The sequence below is a fragment of the Clupea harengus genome, chromosome 20 (genome assembly GCF_900700415.2).
Source record: "Clupea harengus chromosome 20, Ch_v2.0.2, whole genome shotgun sequence".
Lineage (NCBI taxonomy): Eukaryota > Metazoa > Chordata > Actinopteri > Clupeiformes > Clupeidae > Clupea > Clupea harengus.
Genome location: NC_045171.1, coordinates 6,457,379 through 6,476,119, shown reverse-complemented (window position 1 = coordinate 6,476,119; position 18,741 = coordinate 6,457,379). Strand labels below are relative to the sequence as shown.

Genomic DNA, 18,741 nt, shown 5'->3' with positions numbered 1-18,741 from the left:
GGCATGCACTTGATATTGGCCAGTGTTCCAATAACCCGCACTGCTCTCAAAATCTTCACACCCCACTGACCTTGAAACACAGACTTAACAAGGATGATTAACTCACATAAATATGAACTTCATGCTCCAAAAGGTCAGTTCTAATACTAAGACTAACTTTATCCTCCATTGATTACTAGTACTCACCAATACTTCCTTAGTATTCTTCTTTAGTATGCAACATGAGTGTAAGGCATACTATACTACCTACTATGAATACATCACAAAGCACACTGAACAGTGGACTACCTGCTGTGATTGGGATCCCAATGTGCTTTTGTTCAGCCCAGTGATCACTGTCATTTTAGAAACTAGCTGTTTTACACTCAGACAGCATGTGACAGGAGAGAGAAAATGCATCCAAGACATTATGTAGCGTAGAGGAGATGGCATACGATCAGTTCGAGAAAACCTATATATTTTCAAGATTCACACTCTTTACCACTTTTACAAATAATGACACATTATATAAGTGATAACAGTTCAGCTTTGCCTTGGGCTGAGTTCACTGTAATTGTGTGACCAGTCCCAGTGGTTGAGCTACCTGGTCCTGGCTTTTTTTTTAAGCCTTCAGCTGAAAAAACTGTCTGAAGTCCCAGTTTTTTTGCCCTGCCATTCAGTGAGATAAGACATTTGGTTTTAGGAAGTAACATTTAAATAGTGCCATGTTTTGGAAAGTGGCACTTGGTTAAAGCGACCAACACTTACTTCAATTTGCCACTAAACCCCAAAAGCAACGAAGAGCTTCCAGGCCACAATCAATGCAGTGACATTTGTGTGAGTTCATCAACAGTGTTAGAGGGTGGTCAGCAACAGACCTCCAGACAGCTGGTGTCTACACATACAACTTAACCTTAAACAATGGGACGAGAGATAAGACAGCAATGTGGCTTGTTTGCACCATCCGTGTACCAAAAGACTCGTTTACAATCTGTGCTCAACGCAAGGTCACATCACACAGCCTCATAGATGAGACGGAAGAGAGCTGTGCTGCTGTCTTGGTTGCAAGGGGCTGTGGATGGAGAACTGATAAAGTACAATGACCACATAGTGACCACCACATGTAGTAGAGTGGCAGGATACATGAATGAAACTTAAAGGGAAACTTCAGGATTTTTAAATCTGGGTCCTATTTTCCTATTTGGACCCATCTTTTAGTGTCCAAAGTTTTTACTAGGCACAAAAAAGATTGAAATCGCTCCAGTACTGAGTTAGAACACTATAACCGGCTATTACTTCGTACCATAATTGGGGGGTGCACTGTGCCATGAATACCTGGAATTGCATCTGTAGTAAAATCGTTGATGCTGGTAAAATCCTTTGATGATACCAAAGATGAAAATGAAAGGGAGCTGATAGTGTTCAATGCATGAATAAGGGTGAACAAGTGAGCTAATAGTGTCCAATGCATGAATAATGGTGAACAAGTGAGCTGATAGTGTTTAATGCATGAATAATGGTGAATAAGTGAGCTGATAGTGTCCAATGCATGAATAATGGTGAATAAGTGAGCTGATAGTGTCCAATGCATGAATAAGGGTGAACAAGTGAGCTGATAGTGTTTAATGCATGAATAATGGTGAATAAGTGAGCTGATAGTGTCCAATGCATGAATAATGGTGAATAAGTGAACTGATAGTGTCCAATGCATGAATAAGGGTGAACAAGTGAGCTGATAGTGTTCAATGCATGAATAATGGTGAATAATTGAGCTGATAGTGTTTAATGCATGAATAATGGTGAATAAGTGAGCTGATAGTGTCCAATGCATGAATAATGGTGAATAAGTGAGCTGATAGTGTCCAATGCATGAATAATGGTGAATAATTGAGCTGATAGTGTTTAATGCATGAATAATGGTGAATAAGTGAGCTGATAGTGTCCAATGCATGAATAATGGTGAATAAGTGAGCTGATAGTGTCCAATGCATGAATAATGGTGAACAAGTGAGCTGATAGTGTCCAATGCATGAATAATGGGGAACAAGTGAGCTGATAGTGTTTAATGCATGAATAATGGTGGGTGAATAAGTGGACTGTTCTTTACTCCAGATATTACCCATGGCATTGTTGACTCCGAGTTAATCCAGATGCCAAGAGTGAAACCTAATCACACGCACCTCTTATGTCCATCCCTAGCATATACTGACACACACCTACACCAAAATACACCGCCATTTTGCATGCAGACCCCAACATACATGTCCATACAAACACAGACGTAAACACACAGTATGTGTGTACACCCATGTGTGAGACGTCCTACTCTCTGAAAGCCTCATCCTCTCATACAGCCATCATCCCTTCAACAGCTTAAGTCTTACTCACAGGACTGTCTATTGGCCTGGAAGATTAGCAGGTGACAGGTGTGAGGCTGGAAGGCAGGGAAGAGCCAGACACACATCCGTCCTCACAAGTCACCTTTAAAATGCAGAACTCCCTAGAGATTGCCATGCCAGCCCTCATGACTAATACTGCCTTAGATTTACAAAGTCATCAGCTTTCCCCAACTTGGAATTAATTCATACATAATACATACATACATACATAAGCACCCAACTCCTACAAACAGCTGAGAGAGAATGAGTGGATTCAGCACAGTATGTTGCAGCGTAAAGGGGACATCAGCCCATTACTAGGAACTCAGTGCCATGCAGAGATATTCTTACCCAATATATCTTTTTTGTCTTTTGAGAGAGATTCATTAAAACCTAAATCACAGGCAGGGGCTTAGTTGGGAGTATTTTTGACCACACGGTAAGCCTAGTACTCAAATCATGAACCAGTACCCTCAGGGGAGAGAGACAGAGAGAGAGAGAGAGAGTGAGGGAGGGAGGAACCACAGGTACTGCACATACAGTGTGTCGTATTTCAAAAGGATTACTCTTATGTTCAGATTGAAGCTTGCTCCCTGGGTGCACCTGTGCTTGTCATCCACATTTACAAATATTAAGTAGATTTGTTTCAGCATAAAGTAAGCCGTATGACAGAATATTATGTCTGAAATATGTGTGTATGAGAGACAGAATCAGTCACACCCCCTCAGAAAACAGATGGAGAGCCTGAAAACAAGTTGCGAAAGACAGTTACCATAGTTTCATTATGAGATACAATGACTGGCACTTTGTTTACAGCAGAAGATGATGAGGAGATAATGTTCTCCAAGGAATGGCTGATTAACTCCACAGGGATGCTTCAAGGAAAAGAAAGGCTGGCTAGAGACAATGAAATAATTCAACTGTTACTGAAATAGAAGATTGTTATAAATCATTAAACCTGTATCCTCTTTCCCATGAGCTCAGGTAAAGAGTTACCTGAAGGATACCTTGAAAGGCTGTTAATGTCACACACCTCTCTTTACATATCTCTGAATAGTATCAAATGACTAATAATCATATCCAAACCTCCATCCCATTTAAACCATGAATGTAATGTAATTATTTTGTTAACCAAACAAACGCCAGCACTGTGCCTACATAAAAAGGAATGGGCCATCCCCTGGAATGTCCTTCATTCTAATGAGACGCCTTTAAGACTTCAGGAAACAGGATCCATACAGTAATACCGGAGACAGGTGTGTCTACCAAGGATTCGTTTTTTTTTTATGTCTATCCTATTGTTGTTGTTGCTCTTTAAAGCTCCATGCGTCATCGAAATAATCTGTAGGCGGTGAAACAAAAAACACCTTGCAACATGACGTGTCGAAGCTTTGTGTTATTTTCAAGCGCTTTCAGTTGTTGTCAAGACTGGCATAAATAATTTGATGTGTCTGAAATCACACAGATACTGTGAGAGATAAGTAGCTCACCCACAGCTAACCACCTGATGAAGGCTCCACAGGAAGGCAAAGGGTTTCAAATACTAAACACACCCAATATCCAGACTGACTTTAGAATAACTCTGAGAGGAATTATCTTATCCATTCAGTGGTTCACAGAAGCCATTTCCTTTGCATTTCATTCAGTTTCAACAGTGATTATGATTTTAAGCAGCAGCAGTAGAACTTAGTGGGCCGTGTTGGCCAGAGGGTCAAGTAAGCTGACAGAAAACAAAACTCAGGTCATGTTGTGCTGTGAGGTCCTCTACTGTACAAAAGAAAATAAAAATCTTTGACAAGCCCAAACATCATCCCTAACTTATCACTTTGCATGCCATGTCCCCGTGCCTTTCCCATAAGAGGGGCAATGCAGGTCCTCTAAGACAGCAGGCAGATGGTGAGCCCCGTGAAGTGAAGTGAGACCACGTGAAGTGGCTCAAGAAAAGCAAAACATATGAGGTCCAATCCGGACTGATTGCAATGTGGAACATTTTCATATGCACAAGGCATGAGCTAGAAAAAATAAATATATTATATATAAATATATATTTTTTCTTTAATTAGCTTTGTAGTCATGTTGAATTCACAATGCAACCAAGATCTGGTTACCTTTAAAGCTTGAACACACATTCATAATACTTGCAAAACATGAGTAATAGCTTCCCTAATACCCACAGGGTGCGATATATAATTACAGGTAAGCAGCGTGCTGAATGGGGATCAGTTTTAGCATGCAGGATTAGCAGAACTTTCATAACGGGATGGAGCTCTGCTTCGCCGGCTCCCGTGTGTGTCGCAGCGTGTCCAACAGGCTTCTCATTCTCCTGCTGGAAATTGTTCAGCGTTAAGACTTTCTCCCGGGGGTCCGACTCTCGCTCGCCGGCCTCTATGGGGCTTCTGTGTGCGCGGCCAAGTGAACCCCGTTCTGGGTGCCGAGGAATGTGCATTAGCCCCGTCCCGCGTGAGAGTCAAATTCACCTCAGGTGCCCCCCCCTCCCACCACCACCTCCACCACCAAGATGCCTAATCCTGAAAGATAAGGACCAGTTTTCCCAGCCTTTTCTCCCTCACTTAATGAGGTGAGGGGGAGAAGAAGAGGTTATGTGTCGTCCTCGGTTCTTATCACTCCATATTGGTGGCAATTTTGGAGGAGCTTTTCAGCGGCGGCGGCATGTCTTGGCTTCGGTGAGGAGGCTCACAGTTCCTTTAGACAAACACACTAAAGGAATCCCCGGCGATTCATTCAGCCCTTTGAGCAAAATAACCTGAAGCGCCAGTCGCCCTGTGGCTTTTCTGTTACAATTCAAAGGCAAAAGACGGGCAGTCACGTTGCCATTTTTAACCAGGGTGACCTGACAGTCACCTCTTCTATTAAAATAACTTTGTTCATAATGAGGAGGCAGATGTGGTGGTTCTTAGAGAACATTTATTGTTTTTTGAATTTTTTTTTTTTACTAAAAACATTTAATTGGGGAGTCTCAGTGAAGGGAGATTTTTGGCAGGATTATTCATGGTTAGCGACACTGATAGTGCTACTTCACAAGTCTGACTTTGTCTTTAAGAACCTTGAACTTGGGATTGCAGTTGAGTTTCTTGTTGAATAGGGAGAAGACCTCTTCTTCTGATTTGAAGTTTCCATTTCCACTGAATGAATAATATGCACCCAGAACCTGAGAAGAGGTGAAGTTGAAGAGTTGAAAAAAAAAAATGACTGGTCACAATTTCTGCAAAAAATCAACTTGGAACCAACTTATTCTTCCTTAAATTAAGTAAAAATCTTCTGAATCGGAACCACATCAATGGAAATGCACTGATGTGGCTGAAATTCAGACTGCAAATATATACACAAACTTGATACACATTTTGCAGCATTTAATCTTCCCCAAAATAATGGAACTGTTAGCTGATGGCAATTATTACACAAAGCCTCTGATCCAGAAACATTTAGAAGGGCTACCTTCTTCCTGAGCTTTTTTACAGCAATTCCTTCCTCTGGTGATTGTCTCAGCACAGCTTTAATGGTCCCTTTCCAGTTGAATTTGCCTGCAAAGAGCAGAAGAGTCATCAACATTGCATAGGCAAGTGAACAAGACATGCTAATATCTCACAGCACACGTAGGACATGTATTATCTCTCTATTAGTAACAGCCTCCTTTAAGATGCACAATAATGTCCTGTCACCTCCTGCTAGCTAAATCACGCTGGGCTTTAACACCAAATATGGTATCAACATGCAAAATTCAGCAAATTTTGCTGACATGCTGAACACAGGAAACTGACTCAGCACCCCCATATAAACACAACACTGCCCCCTCGTGGTCCTCCGCCGCAACAGCACCAGACCCATAAAGGTTTAGTATAAACTCTTTTTACAAATACAGCACTGGACAAAAGATTGGGAGGGTGCAGATAACACACTAGCATTTAATAAACCTAAAATGAAAATGTTGCGTGATACCTTTGGTATGTGGTTCATCTGCTTCCCCTTGCTCATCATCTGCTACCTCAGAGTTTTGCGTGTCTGGATGTAAAAAAAAATGTTTTAAATACAATAATATTCATATATTAAAAAATATATATATACAAATCATTACGAAATATTACTATTACTGAGGTTAGTATTAAAGTCAATACGTTTCAAACTGCAAAATGAGCTCACCATCTAAATGGTCTTTTTTACTCTTCTTAGGTTTGCTCTCAGTCTCAACAGTTTGTCCATTTGGGGTCTCGTCGTCCTCCTCCTCAACTTCCTCCATTTTCCTCTTCTTTTTCTTCTTCTTCTGTTTCTCAGAGGCCTCCTCAGCGTGCTGTTCTCCTTCGTCCTGGCCATTTACGTTCCCATGACCTTTCTTCGGTTTTTTCTTCAGCTGCCTGTCCTCTTTGCGCTCTCGCTTGTTCTTCTTCTTCTCTTTCGGAGGGGCCGCCACCTCATTGGACGGTTCAGGCTGTGCCGTCCCGTTCTCTTCAGCCTTAGCCGTCCCGTTCGTACTGTTCAGAGGCTGTTGCTGGTTACTTGGCTTCTCCTGATCCTTGAATGAGATCACAAAAGAACAAATGTTGCCATTTTTAAACAATTCTCAACAGTGCATCACAAATGTGATTTTTCTTTTCTTTCCTGAAAGACACAGCACAAAGCAGACAGTATGTGACTACTCTAGTACCTTGGTATACTGTTCGGGAATGGTCTAACAATTCCACATCATACTTCTGTTCCACCATTATTCATTGAAAATACTGAACTGATTCTAACAAAATACAGTACAACTACTTCTACCTCCCGCAGAGAAAGGAATCTGAGAAACCTTCACTTACCTGGCTTGTTGCAGCAGAGAAGACCTCCCACACCTGGTCTTGCAAAGAGGGATTGAAGATTTTCAGGCTGTTCTGCATCCAGTTCTGCGCAACAGAAGAGACAATTGTCCAACGAGACATACAAATAAACCACAGATCAGGGAAAATAAAAATGTAAAACCCACCTTTTAATAGATTACCAGTGCAGAATAAATCTGTGTGCTTGACTGCTGTATACCTGAAATTTTGCTTTTTTTCTTGGAACGTTGTCATATGAGCTGACTTGCTTTAGAATGTCCCTCAACTTTGGAGTCACCCCTGGTTTGTCCATGGCTTCATGGATTTTCTGAGGAAAAACAAATGAATGGCATTAACCTGTCATCTCGTCATGAGTTGTGAAATGTGCTCTTTTCCATCTTCCCGGATTACACTGGGAGGACTATCTGAAATCCAATCACTGGTAACTGAAGCACTTACTAACAAACACATGAACTTACTTGCATCCACTGTTGTTGTTTGACGTCACCCTTGTTGGTCTTAGCCTCGTAGCCTTTGCCACCATATTTCTGGTTTTCGCTGATGCATTTGTTATGGTCCTTGTAGTCGTCTCCCCTGTTGGACCACAATACAACTTCCATGAAGTTTTAGATATCTATGGGTACTTATGCTAGAGAGGACATCATGCTAGCCAAGTCAGCTAACCTAGCACACACCTGTAACACAGGCTCAATGCATTCCACAAGGACACCATTACCGAAACAGCACAGTCTAAGTTCACTTACCAAAAGTCTTTCCCACAATCAATACACGAGAGTACTTCACATCCACGACATTTCATGACATGCTTGTCCACCTGAGCTTTCTTCAACGATTCTCCACATGCATTGCATGTGAAGAACACCATTTTGAAGAGGCCAAGGCTTTGTTTCAGCAGCAAAGAACAATTTCCTACGCACGAAGATCAACGGTTTTCTACTTCTTCTCTTTTCTTAAATGGAGACTCGTGAGCAAACGTTAGTTGTAACGTTAACAGTAGCCAAAATGTGCACGATACCGGTTCGCGCCTCTAACTTAGTTGCAGAAAAACCTCGAAACCTTCTACCTATGGACAATTAACACAAAGCTCAAACGTTAAGACTTTCTCCCCGCATTATAAAAAACGTTCGACCTGAACCTACCCAATAAAAGACTAAAAACTTAGAAACACTTATCAAGTAGTCTTAACTCACGCCGACAACACATTGATTCCTCACGCACGCCAGCAATTTCCGCCGACGGGAACAATTCACTGGAAAAGTTGTGTTCCGTTTATTCTTCTACTTCCACTTCGAGCTGAATAGTAAACCTCTATACTGCCGCCTCCTGTTTGGGTGTTAATATTTCATTTACGTTTTAGTATCAGTTGTGGGTTTTAGAAAGAAATGTGTGCAGTTAGTAAAAAAAAAGATTAAAAACACAATACATAACGTGAGATTAAGAAGACAGTTGTGCTGAACTGTGAGGGAGAATCTTGCTTGCTCATCTTCAAGTTCTGATTGCCTATTGGGCCTAAAGGACATTTTGCACTGGGTAGGCCTACATATATAATATCGCTCACCATAAGGTGTATTTCATCATCAGATACATTACAGTGAAATGTGCGAGGTGTCAAAAGTAATCACATGTTAACACAAGATGGTGGCAGATTTCCCTAATTAAATTGTGTCCTATGCTCGACACTGTAGGCCTAGGCCCACCTCTACTACATCTAACATCTAACCAAGCTATAAAGAATTTCAGAAGCCACTGAGGTAGGTGAAACATCTCCTTTTAATGTAGATTATACAGTGTCAGTTCCAGACTGACTTTTGTAGTTATGTAGTTTATCATCTCTTCCCCATTTGCCAGCAACATGAGCTACAGCTAGTTTGTGGTCATATGTTACTCTCTTGTGTCAAAATACAGTCAATTTAAGTCTATGTAAAACATTATGATCATTCTTTCTGTCTCTCACTCACTTAAGGGAAGGGTTGGGGTGTAGTGGACATCTGTCTTTTGGATTTGGGAGCAACTATGCACTATTTAGTCTGAATAACAAAATATCACAATGTGTTACACTACCACAGCAAAAATAAGACCACAATTTGTTAGACTACCACAGCAAAAATAGACCTATTATGTTCTGTCCAACCCTGAGAACTAGATTAAATGTAAGCCTAAACACACTCATCTTCATTCTGCATTTAAAAAGCACACCGGTGCCTGAAATGACAACGGCTGTGCATCAGATGAAATCACAGTCCAGTTACTGGCCCAAAAGCTTGAGTCAAAGGTCACTTGGCTGCCTGGCTTCGGGTCTGCCGGGCCCGGCGCTGTGATTCCCGCCGGCGGTTGAGGGTTTTGGTGGTGGCGCGGAGCTTGCGCTGCCGTAGCTGCCGTAGTCTCAGCATCAGGTCCTTGGGGATCTTGTCGCCTTTGGCAAGTATCTCACGCAGACGCTGCTTGGGTGTTTTGGTGAGGCGGAAGTCGCAGATGGTGGGGTAGTGTTCGTATGCCACGCGGCACGAGCGCTTGGAGGGGTAATAGCCCTCGGCGGTGACAGTAACGTCGTATTCACCGGGGTTCAGGAGTCGCCAGTAATCTCCATCAGATGCTATGACAAGAAAAAAACAACTCCTTACTCTTACTATTTAAGCCATCAGTCTTTCTACTGAACACATTCCAGTCCAAGTCTGTTTATTCCGATCCCATCAAGTTATTTTGTACTTCTTTGACATTGAGCTGACAATTGCCGAACCCCCACCGGTATCATCAAAAACCAACCTAACATAGAAGACTGTGTGCAGTGACTATCGCTGATCTTGGATCACTGATCTTGTGCTGTTTTTGTAGTGGGCTAACAAAGGATGTGGCAGGTCACCTGATCTGATGTGGTGATCAATGTCATCTACTTGAATGACTGCGTCTGGTATGCCAGCTTCAGTGTCTTTGTCTCTTACTACTCCTTTGATTCCTCTGTGTATCTATGGAGACAGAATCCAAGACAAACAAGTCATTAGAAGACAAAAAAACAAGAAAAAAAACTTAAACATAAACCGTCTTGCGTAGGACAAGTAATGTTTAAGGCTGATGACCTGCTCCATGTAGACCAGCAGAGATTCTTTGTTGTTCTCCCACTCCTTTGGAAGTTCACTGGCATGAGGAAACTTATCACAGGACAACTCCACAGTTATGTCAAAGCAGTTGGTATGTAAATAGCTGAAATCATTCACGCCTGAAGGAATACAAAATCAGCCCTTAAGAAACGTGAAACCTTTCTACATCATTCTAACTCCAGGGTTCCCACGAATTCACGAACAAAACCTTTACTTTACTTTTCAAGGACCTTTCGCAACCTCCAAAATTGCATACTTAAATATTTGATTAAAAAGTGAACCATCAACCTTTTCCATTCCTTTTCTAATAGGCTAGTTAGGTTATGGCAATTCAACTATCATGCTGCAGAAATGTGCACAGCAAAACATTATCCATGGAAAAGTACAATAACATAATTCATTTCATTATACCTTTCATGACTTTTTCAAAACGTCCAACGAATTTACTGAATTTCATGACTTTTTCAGGTCTGGAAAATGGGATTTAAAAAAGTTCCATGATTTTCCTGATTGTGGGAACCCTGTAATGATGTTACCAACTTGTGTGGGGCCAACTTTTAATAACCATAAATATCAGGACAACAAAGAGATTCACACACTGCCTGGAACTGTGTGCCAATTAGCTCCATTGATGATGTTGTTGTACCGCTGGAAGTCCTCATTGTGACACGGCCGGCGGTCTGGATCGGACATGACATGGTTAGTGCTGGCGTAGACTGTGGCCAGCCAGCGGAAGAAGCTCTCGTCCGCCGTGGGGGTGTGCTCGCGAGGAGCCCAGTCCCGGGTCATGTCGAAGGGGTAAGTGACCACCAGCTCCCCCCCGTGCAGGTTGGCACCGAGAACAAAGGGGATGTTCTCCATCCAGTTGATAACTGCACGAGTTTCAGATGCCACCTGGAAAAGCCAAAGCAGAGGAGCACAAACTAACTAACAGAAGGCTTGCAATAGATTAGAAACCACTATGGGATGGAATGGCAGTGCACTGACAAAGGCGTCTTCGGAGGTGTACTGCTCTGGGATGGGGAAGTAGTGGTTGATGAGTTTGGACTTCGAGACCGAGAGCAAGAGCGACTCTTGATCCATGGCATCCCACATAACGGTGTTCAGGTCAGCAAAGTTGTGGTTCATGTCGATGTTCTCGTAGGTATAGCGACCCAGTGACCAACCAGACAACTCAGAGCCCTGCAGAAAAGGTGACAGGAAGTTGATATACTGTGCTTCATTTCTGATTGTTCAAACCTACATATAGAAAAAATATAAATATGACAAAAAATATATATACATTATGTATCTGAAATCTCAATTGTAAGGTGCATTTGTTTATTAAATGTATTCAATGCACATAAGAAATGTGACTTTTAACACATCAAACAAGATAACTGAGCCGGTTTAACCTTCTTGTACGCCATTTCGTAGCCGTCTGGATTCATAGAGGGTAGCAGATGTATGCGCGTTTCTTTGACCAGCCTCACGATGCGCTGGTCCCCCCTTTTGTACTCCTGGCACATATACTGCATGAGGTTGAGCAGCACCTCACGGCCCACTACCTCATTCCCATGCATGTTAGCCACATAGCGAAACTCCGGCTCGCCTGCAGAGGGCGCACACACACACAAGATGCGTCATCAGTACACCGACACCACCACAAGTGATAAAACATACATGGGCAAGAAATGAAAATACCACATGTGCCATTGGAACCCCTCAAAACCCCCTGAGCCTGGAATATAAAGAATGTAAATACACGGGATGGCGATACTGAAATGTTGTTCAAAGCCATCCCATTCTTTGCACTAGATTTAGGCCAATCCTGTTCTACTGGTTAAGGTGCCTGCCGTTATACTTTTTAATTTTGTTTCCTGACTGATTTCTTAGTGTTCAGTAGTAGCCTAATCCTAGGCTTTATGAAAGCACTTATAAAAAGGACATCAGTTCGGCCTTGACAGAGCTGCAGGTCTTGTCTTAGTAGTAGCCTATACACTAGCAGAGGGGTCCGAAATCTGGCACCTTCTCTCTAGTTGCTCCAAAAGCATTTTTATGGCGAGTTTCTAGAAACGTCTGCCTTTGCCTTTGCAGTTCCACAAGGCTGGTTCTTGCCAGCCCTGAGCCAATCCACAGTTAAAGCTGATGAAGGGTTCTCCCAAGTTGCTTAAAATAATAAACTGGCACAACTTCACTGGAGGGACCAGCAGGCTCCAGAGGCACTAAGAGAGATGAGCCAGCCACCCAAACTGGATGCAATCTCACCATCATGGGTCTGACTCAGAGTCTACGCCGTAGCTGTGCAGATGCCTGCTCCCTCCTGTGCTTAGCTCAAGAGAAAGTATGCATCAATTCATCGGTAGGGATTTTCAATGGCTTGCATCGTGCAAGACCGTTAAAGCAAGATCATCTTTATTTACGTAAATATTTACATGGCACAAGGACCGGTTTTCACGCTGGCGAGTTCAACTGCGGCACAAGTTGTATCTGTTCCCACCCAAAAAGGGCCCTCTTTAGGTTCGGCAGTGAAAGCTACACCCCCCCCCCCTTTAGCTGGCTTTCTGGCAAACACACCATCTATTCAGACCCAGAGTTTTCTATGAAAGCTGGGTCTAGTTAGCGCTCCCACAACCAGGCATTCTCTGGAGCGGGAGCAAAAACTGATCCCAGCACAGTTAGAGGCTGAACTTTGACCCTCTCTCTGACCACAGAATCAATGCATTGCTGATGTGTGCTGATGACAAACACATGTGGTCCCTAGACAACTGCAACAATGCGCCTCAGATGTTAACGAATGGGCCGTGAAACCACAGATACAAGATGTGCTTGGATGGCGCTGTCTTCAGCGAAACACGCCCTTGCGAAACAGTTCAGCAGGCTTACCAGCACCTCTGGCCTTTTCTAGGAAGCTTTTTGGAAGACTTGTTGGTAACATAACTTATGTAACAGAAAATAGAAAACAGAAAACAATACAGATCTTTTTGAAATATCCTAATTTGTAACATGCTTATGTGATGTTCAATTTCAATGTGCTAATATGCTTGGGTTAGCCAACACCAGCGTATCCTATTGTTTAGGCACTTCTTTAGTGACCCGCCGTGACCTCCCATCAGAATCGAATGGCATGTTTGAGGGGCTAACGGCAGACTATCAGACAGGGTCCTTGCCAAAGACTATTTACTGTAGTTAAGACAAGAAAACAGGGTCAGTCTTTTGCAAACTCCTGCAAGCCTTAGAATATGAAAATAATAACTGAAAACGATACAGTACTGAATTATTCATTACATCTCAATAAATAACTAGAGTAATAGACGTTTTCTAATCGTTTTCTGCATGCCAAATCAGGAATGCATTAACTTGTGTTTGTAGTAAATGTTCAACTCATTTATAGTACTGATGAAAATAATAATGTAAAATTCACCAAACATCCACAAGCTTTTTTGGTCCAGCCGTTTTGTACCGGGGCTGGCCAAGCTATCATTCATGCAGTAGTCAAACAGAAGAGTATCAGTAAACAGAGAGGTGAAGTCCATTCATTTGAGGATGCGCTATATCACACCATAAAGAATGATGAAATGAGTCGAGCTTCTCTGTCCGCAAAATACTTGGACTGCCTCTAAAGCTCTCTGACATCACTCAATCTGTTAACACTGGCGAGAGAGATCAAAATGCCTAGAGATTTCACTGAAGCTACAACTTCCAACTGTCTGCGATTGCTCCGCGATGACTAGAGTATCACAAACAGATGGGTTAACTTTTGTCTCTCATCACAAGACTTCAACATATCGTCAAAAGGCGACATTGCTTCATTCTGAGCATGGGCCTACAATCTGACACACGTCGCACCAGTCGTAGGTCGTTATGAGTTTATTTTTGTTTGTTTCCAGGCTCTCTGCCCTCTATTAAAGACCACTGCCTCTGCACGGGCATCGCAGGGCCCCTTGCCCATTATGAGTACTGGCGAGAGGGGCCCTCAGAGCTGCCAGTGTTGGCAGGGCAAAGCCAGCCGACAGGGCGGCCAAAACAATCACCTCGACACTCCAGTGTAAACTGGCCGAGCCAATCGGAAGTCTTTCTCATGAGGCACATAAGATTCAGTGTACCGACTTTCCCGCCCTCAGCAGAGAGAGCGAGAGAGACAGAGACAGACAGAGAGAGAGGGAAAGAGAGGGAGGGAGAGACAGAGACAGAGAGAGAGAGAGAGAAAGAGAGGGAGGGAGAGACAGAGACAACAAAAAGGGAAGGAGAGAATAAATCAGTCCTCTCTCCCTCCAGACACCAGTTACTTACCGATGAGTAACATAGGGCCTGAGAATGTTTACGGGCTACAGGACTAGTATTAGAGTTAACAGAGCTGGGACTTTAAACAACCATGTTTCATGAGATCCAACCCCATGACTCTTGAAGACCAAAGTCAGTAAACAGTGTTTAAACACACACACGTACGCACGCACACGCACACACACACACACACACACACACACACACACAACAAGCATTGCCTTTAAACAACAAACAGCTGTGACTACTGGCTACCAGTTGACATGTTGTACACCTCTCTCAAGGAAATGCCACATTTAGTCACTTACTCTCAACATTATCTTCAGAGACATTAAAACGTCCAGAGCCTACTCTCTTCCCATAACATACTTTCCCACAACCTCTTCTTTTACTGCGGGCTTGTAACCCCACAGACTCACTCACCTAGCTCGTGTTTGCCTGGGTTGTCAGAGATTTCCATGACGTAGAGCTTGAGGCCCATGTAGCTCTTGCCAATGCTGTAGATACGGGTGATGTCAGGACACGCCTCATGCACTGACTTCATGACCTGGGAAGAGAGAAACAGTGGTGCCCAATTAAAATAAAATTAGATTATTTTATCTAATAAATAGATAAAATAATAAGATTAATAATATATATATTATTATTATTCCTTTTTAGGCTAATGATAAACTGGATATGTTTCGAGGGAGTAATGCTAAGCAACGTTGTTGTCAATCATGACCACTGAGAATCAATATTTATTTGACAGTGCCCAAGACCCTACACTACCAGTATCTGCCCTATGTTTGTTACAGGGTCGGATTGTGAGCACAGATATCTGTCCAATTGCCCTCAAATTTGTATAATAGGGGTGGGAATTGCCACAATCACAATGTTTAAGATCACAATACAAAATTATTGCGATTCTTTACAGTCAATGATACAAGTATTATCATTCGATTTCTGCAATACTTTGCGATTTATTTCTCATATACATTATGTTTTGTATACTGGAAGTCCCTGTGCCCTCTTGGCGCGGATACTTTTTTTTTTACCACAACTTCCTTTCCAATTTCCACTTCGATGCAAGAGAAGAATGAGGTATTATGCCACGTCTTGTGGAGTTCAGAAGCAATGTTATGTCAGAGTGAACAATGTCATTTGGATTTATTTATGCAATTCATAATTTCATTACATTTTATTTTGTGTTATATTATATTTTTGTATTTATTTCTAATCTTTAGATTATGTCTAAATGTACAACATTATATTTGTGTTTGGTTTTTTCGTCCAAGTAAACATAAACAACCGACTTTTTTTAATCAACCAACTATTCAATCATCATCATGTATAACATGTATGATTTCTGAATGGCACATGGCTGTGTGGTGATGGAGGTGGTGGCTGCAAGGAAGACATCGCTGCCTTGTGTGTGAGTGTGTTAATGTACTCCGTGTTAGGTAATGATGGTCAAGCTCACCACAGGCTCATTGCAGTAGCACTGGGCTAGCTTGGAAGGGGGAAAAAAGAACTGAGCTGGAATAATATTTGTTCACTGGAAAGACTGTAGAGCCTCAGACCACAAGCCTTCACTGAGAGAGAGAGAGTGCCACTGCCAATCATAAAGAAGGGCATGCGGGGGGGGGGGGGGGGGTGGTGCTGGGAGCTTCGGTTACCCTTACCAATAGCGTACTGTGTGTCAGAGTGAGTTTTGTGGCTTCTAAGAAAATTCTCAGCAGTCATGGTATCACTGCGGTGTTCCAGTGTTTCCTGCATTGCACGCATGAGTCGGTAACTTCGCATCGCAAGTAGTGGTAATAGAAATAATCAGTCCGAGACCGACTAGTTAGAAATGTGAATGTCTGACTGGTTCATAGTGCCAGTGAGCTTTTTAGAGGAAGACATAGAACCCGAAATTAGTTGTGTCCCTGATCGTTAGAAAGCAGAATTTCAGGAGACATTTTTCTAACTTGCACAAAACTGATATACTGATACTGATAATAGCAAAAACCTCCGTTTTCATGTATGTCCAACGTATGTCTTCACACACACAGTTGTTCATGTGTGCCCCACTGTCTCTCTCACCTATGAGGAAAGTACTTAGTGACATACTATCTGTTTAGAGTACAAACACAGCTGCCGGATGTGTAGACACAAATTAACCACATGGGTGTCCTCAAGAAACACAAGTGACAAGCAGACTGGTCTTGAGTCTAACACCCATGTAGGGCTATCATGTCATGGCTGTCTCCTATGCAAATGTGGCCCGTGCACTGGTCAAGCTGGTGAGCAACAATGCAAAGATATAATGCCGGGAAACAATCCTTCTTTTAGCCTTAATGTTATGGCTACAGTAGACCTTTCTTCCAGAAAAATCTCCTACCTTCCTCATCTGTTTGTAGTTGTGAATCTCCTACCTTCTTCATCTCTTTGTAGTTGTGAATCTCCTACCTTCCTCATCTCTTTGTAGTTGTGAATCTCCTACCTTCTTCATCTCTTTGTAGTTGTGAATCTCCTACCTTCCTCATCTCTTTGTAGTTGTGAATCTCCTACCTTCCTCATCTCTTTGTAGTTGTAAATCTCCTACCTTCCTCATCTCTTTGTAGTTGTGAATCTCCTACCTTCCTCATCTCTTTGTAGTTGTAAATCTCCTACCTTCCTCATCTCTTTGTAGTTGTGAATCTCCTACCTTCCTCATCTATTTGTAGTTGTTATGTCTGATATCTCCTACCTTCTTCATCTCTTTGTAGTTGTGATGTCTGAAATCCAGCTTGTCCCTGGAGCCCTCCTCCTCCTGCCACATGTGGATGTTGTTTGGGTCTAAGGGTGGTGTGCACACAGTGTTAAGATCAAGCCTAGACCCATGTGTGAATTCATGGGCATACTATTTAATTATCTGTAACAAACACAGATGCACACAATCTTGATTTCAATCACTGTGTGAACATTTTAATTTCCTTCAGCATTTGCACTTGAGCTAATGCTTTGTTATTGTCAACAGCTGAGGTGATTGAGGGTTGATTTCTTGCCAATCTTCATTATTAGGATTTAAGAGCCTTTCCACTTCAGACTGAACAGGACCTTGAAGGACATGTAGCCGTACCTGGAATGGCACACCCCAGGATCTCAGCCCTCAGACATATGGTGCCGTTCTCATACCAGGTCTGAGGGTTGATGCGGATGTAGCGGGCCACCATTGATTCTGGTAAAACAGCTAAGACTGGGGTCTCGGTGTCCTGATTTCCTTCAAAAACCTGCAATATGGCACACACATTAAAGACCATTAAGCTAACAACAAACACATTTTCAGCCGCTCCAAACCCTGCCTTTTAGGTCATGGAGTTCAGACAGTAGGAGTCATACCCCACTTTCTGCACTACCCATTATTGTGTGTGCCAGCCGGCTTTCCCTTGGCAAAGCCTGACACAAAAAGCGCTGCAATGGACAGGGCAAGCTTTCCAAAATACCCACTTAACTCTGAGCCCAAATGCCAACCACAACCATCCCTGCTAGAAGCCTGGCTAGACCTTCTGCCAGGAGAGGGTGTGTGGAAGGAGAAATTAGTAGCTAATATGAGGCTATGAGACTAATGATGACGACGATGAATAAGCCACTAGCCAGGTCTTGGTGGGCTGTGTGATGCTGTGACAGCATAATCTTTGTGATTTGTGACCTCGTTTTGGAAATGTAGGTCCCTCACCACGGAAAAGTCCAGTTTCTGACAGTGAAAAATGCATTGCATAAAAGTGCTATGAATGTGGGCACAGTATTGCAACTAGTAATACTCACCGCTTCCCCTGTGCCATTCATGCACGGCTTCCATGCGATGGAGTCGTTGCTGACCTGAACCTTGTAGGTACTCACTAAGTTCCAGCTGGAAAAGAACACACGTTACTGTAATAACCTAGCTTTCCATTCACCTACTGTACGCTTTCAATACCTTTGGTTGAATTTTTTTGTGTAGCATTGATTAAACCCTAGTTGAAAACCAAAACCTAAAAGCTCAGTCCAGTTTAGTGAATAATCTATCTGGACAACCCACTGTATTTCAACACTTATATTATGCACAGTATGTCATAGAACACATACTGAGCCCTCGCAAATAAGTACAAAGCCCTCACAGTATTGATTATGTATTCAGTAAGTATAATATGTCAGGTGGATGGGTATGACATGAAAGAAATCATAAGAGTTGTGTTTGAGTCTGTGCAGACT

General features: G+C 42.5%; 2 protein-coding genes across 2 annotated transcripts in view; both read right to left on the bottom strand.

Annotated features, from left to right (window-relative positions):
* Nucleotides 1–5,297: 5,297 nt before the first annotated feature.
* On the bottom strand, nucleotides 5,298–8,453 carry lyar (Ly1 antibody reactive homolog (mouse)). The gene is made up of 8 exons (XM_012840386.3): nucleotides 7,930–8,453; nucleotides 7,645–7,759; nucleotides 7,386–7,493; nucleotides 7,169–7,252; nucleotides 6,516–6,885; nucleotides 6,315–6,377; nucleotides 5,814–5,899; nucleotides 5,298–5,526 (listed from the first exon to the last, which is right to left on the bottom strand). The coding sequence occupies exons 1-8, from the start codon at nucleotides 8,049–8,051 to the stop codon at nucleotides 5,389–5,391; spliced, it is 1,086 nt and encodes a 361-aa protein (XP_012695840.2). The 5' UTR covers nucleotides 8,052–8,453; the 3' UTR covers nucleotides 5,298–5,388.
* A 485-nt stretch (nucleotides 8,454–8,938) lies between these two features.
* LOC105911438 (probable carboxypeptidase X1) overlaps nucleotides 8,939–18,741 on the bottom strand; it is a 16,019-nt gene continuing 6,216 nt past the window's right edge. Inside the window, exons 4-13 of the mRNA XM_031587517.2 lie at nucleotides 18,316–18,400; nucleotides 17,630–17,780; nucleotides 17,258–17,346; nucleotides 14,968–15,091; nucleotides 11,676–11,872; nucleotides 11,269–11,463; nucleotides 10,881–11,175; nucleotides 10,261–10,400; nucleotides 10,047–10,149; nucleotides 8,939–9,779 (exon numbers count right to left, since the gene is read on the bottom strand). Coding sequence (XP_031443377.1) covers nucleotides 9,460–9,779; nucleotides 10,047–10,149; nucleotides 10,261–10,400; nucleotides 10,881–11,175; nucleotides 11,269–11,463; nucleotides 11,676–11,872; nucleotides 14,968–15,091; nucleotides 17,258–17,346; nucleotides 17,630–17,780; nucleotides 18,316–18,400 — 1,699 coding nt within the window. The 3' untranslated portion in view covers nucleotides 8,939–9,459. The remainder of the gene's footprint in view (nucleotides 9,780–10,046; nucleotides 10,150–10,260; nucleotides 10,401–10,880; nucleotides 11,176–11,268; nucleotides 11,464–11,675; nucleotides 11,873–14,967; nucleotides 15,092–17,257; nucleotides 17,347–17,629; nucleotides 17,781–18,315; nucleotides 18,401–18,741) is intronic.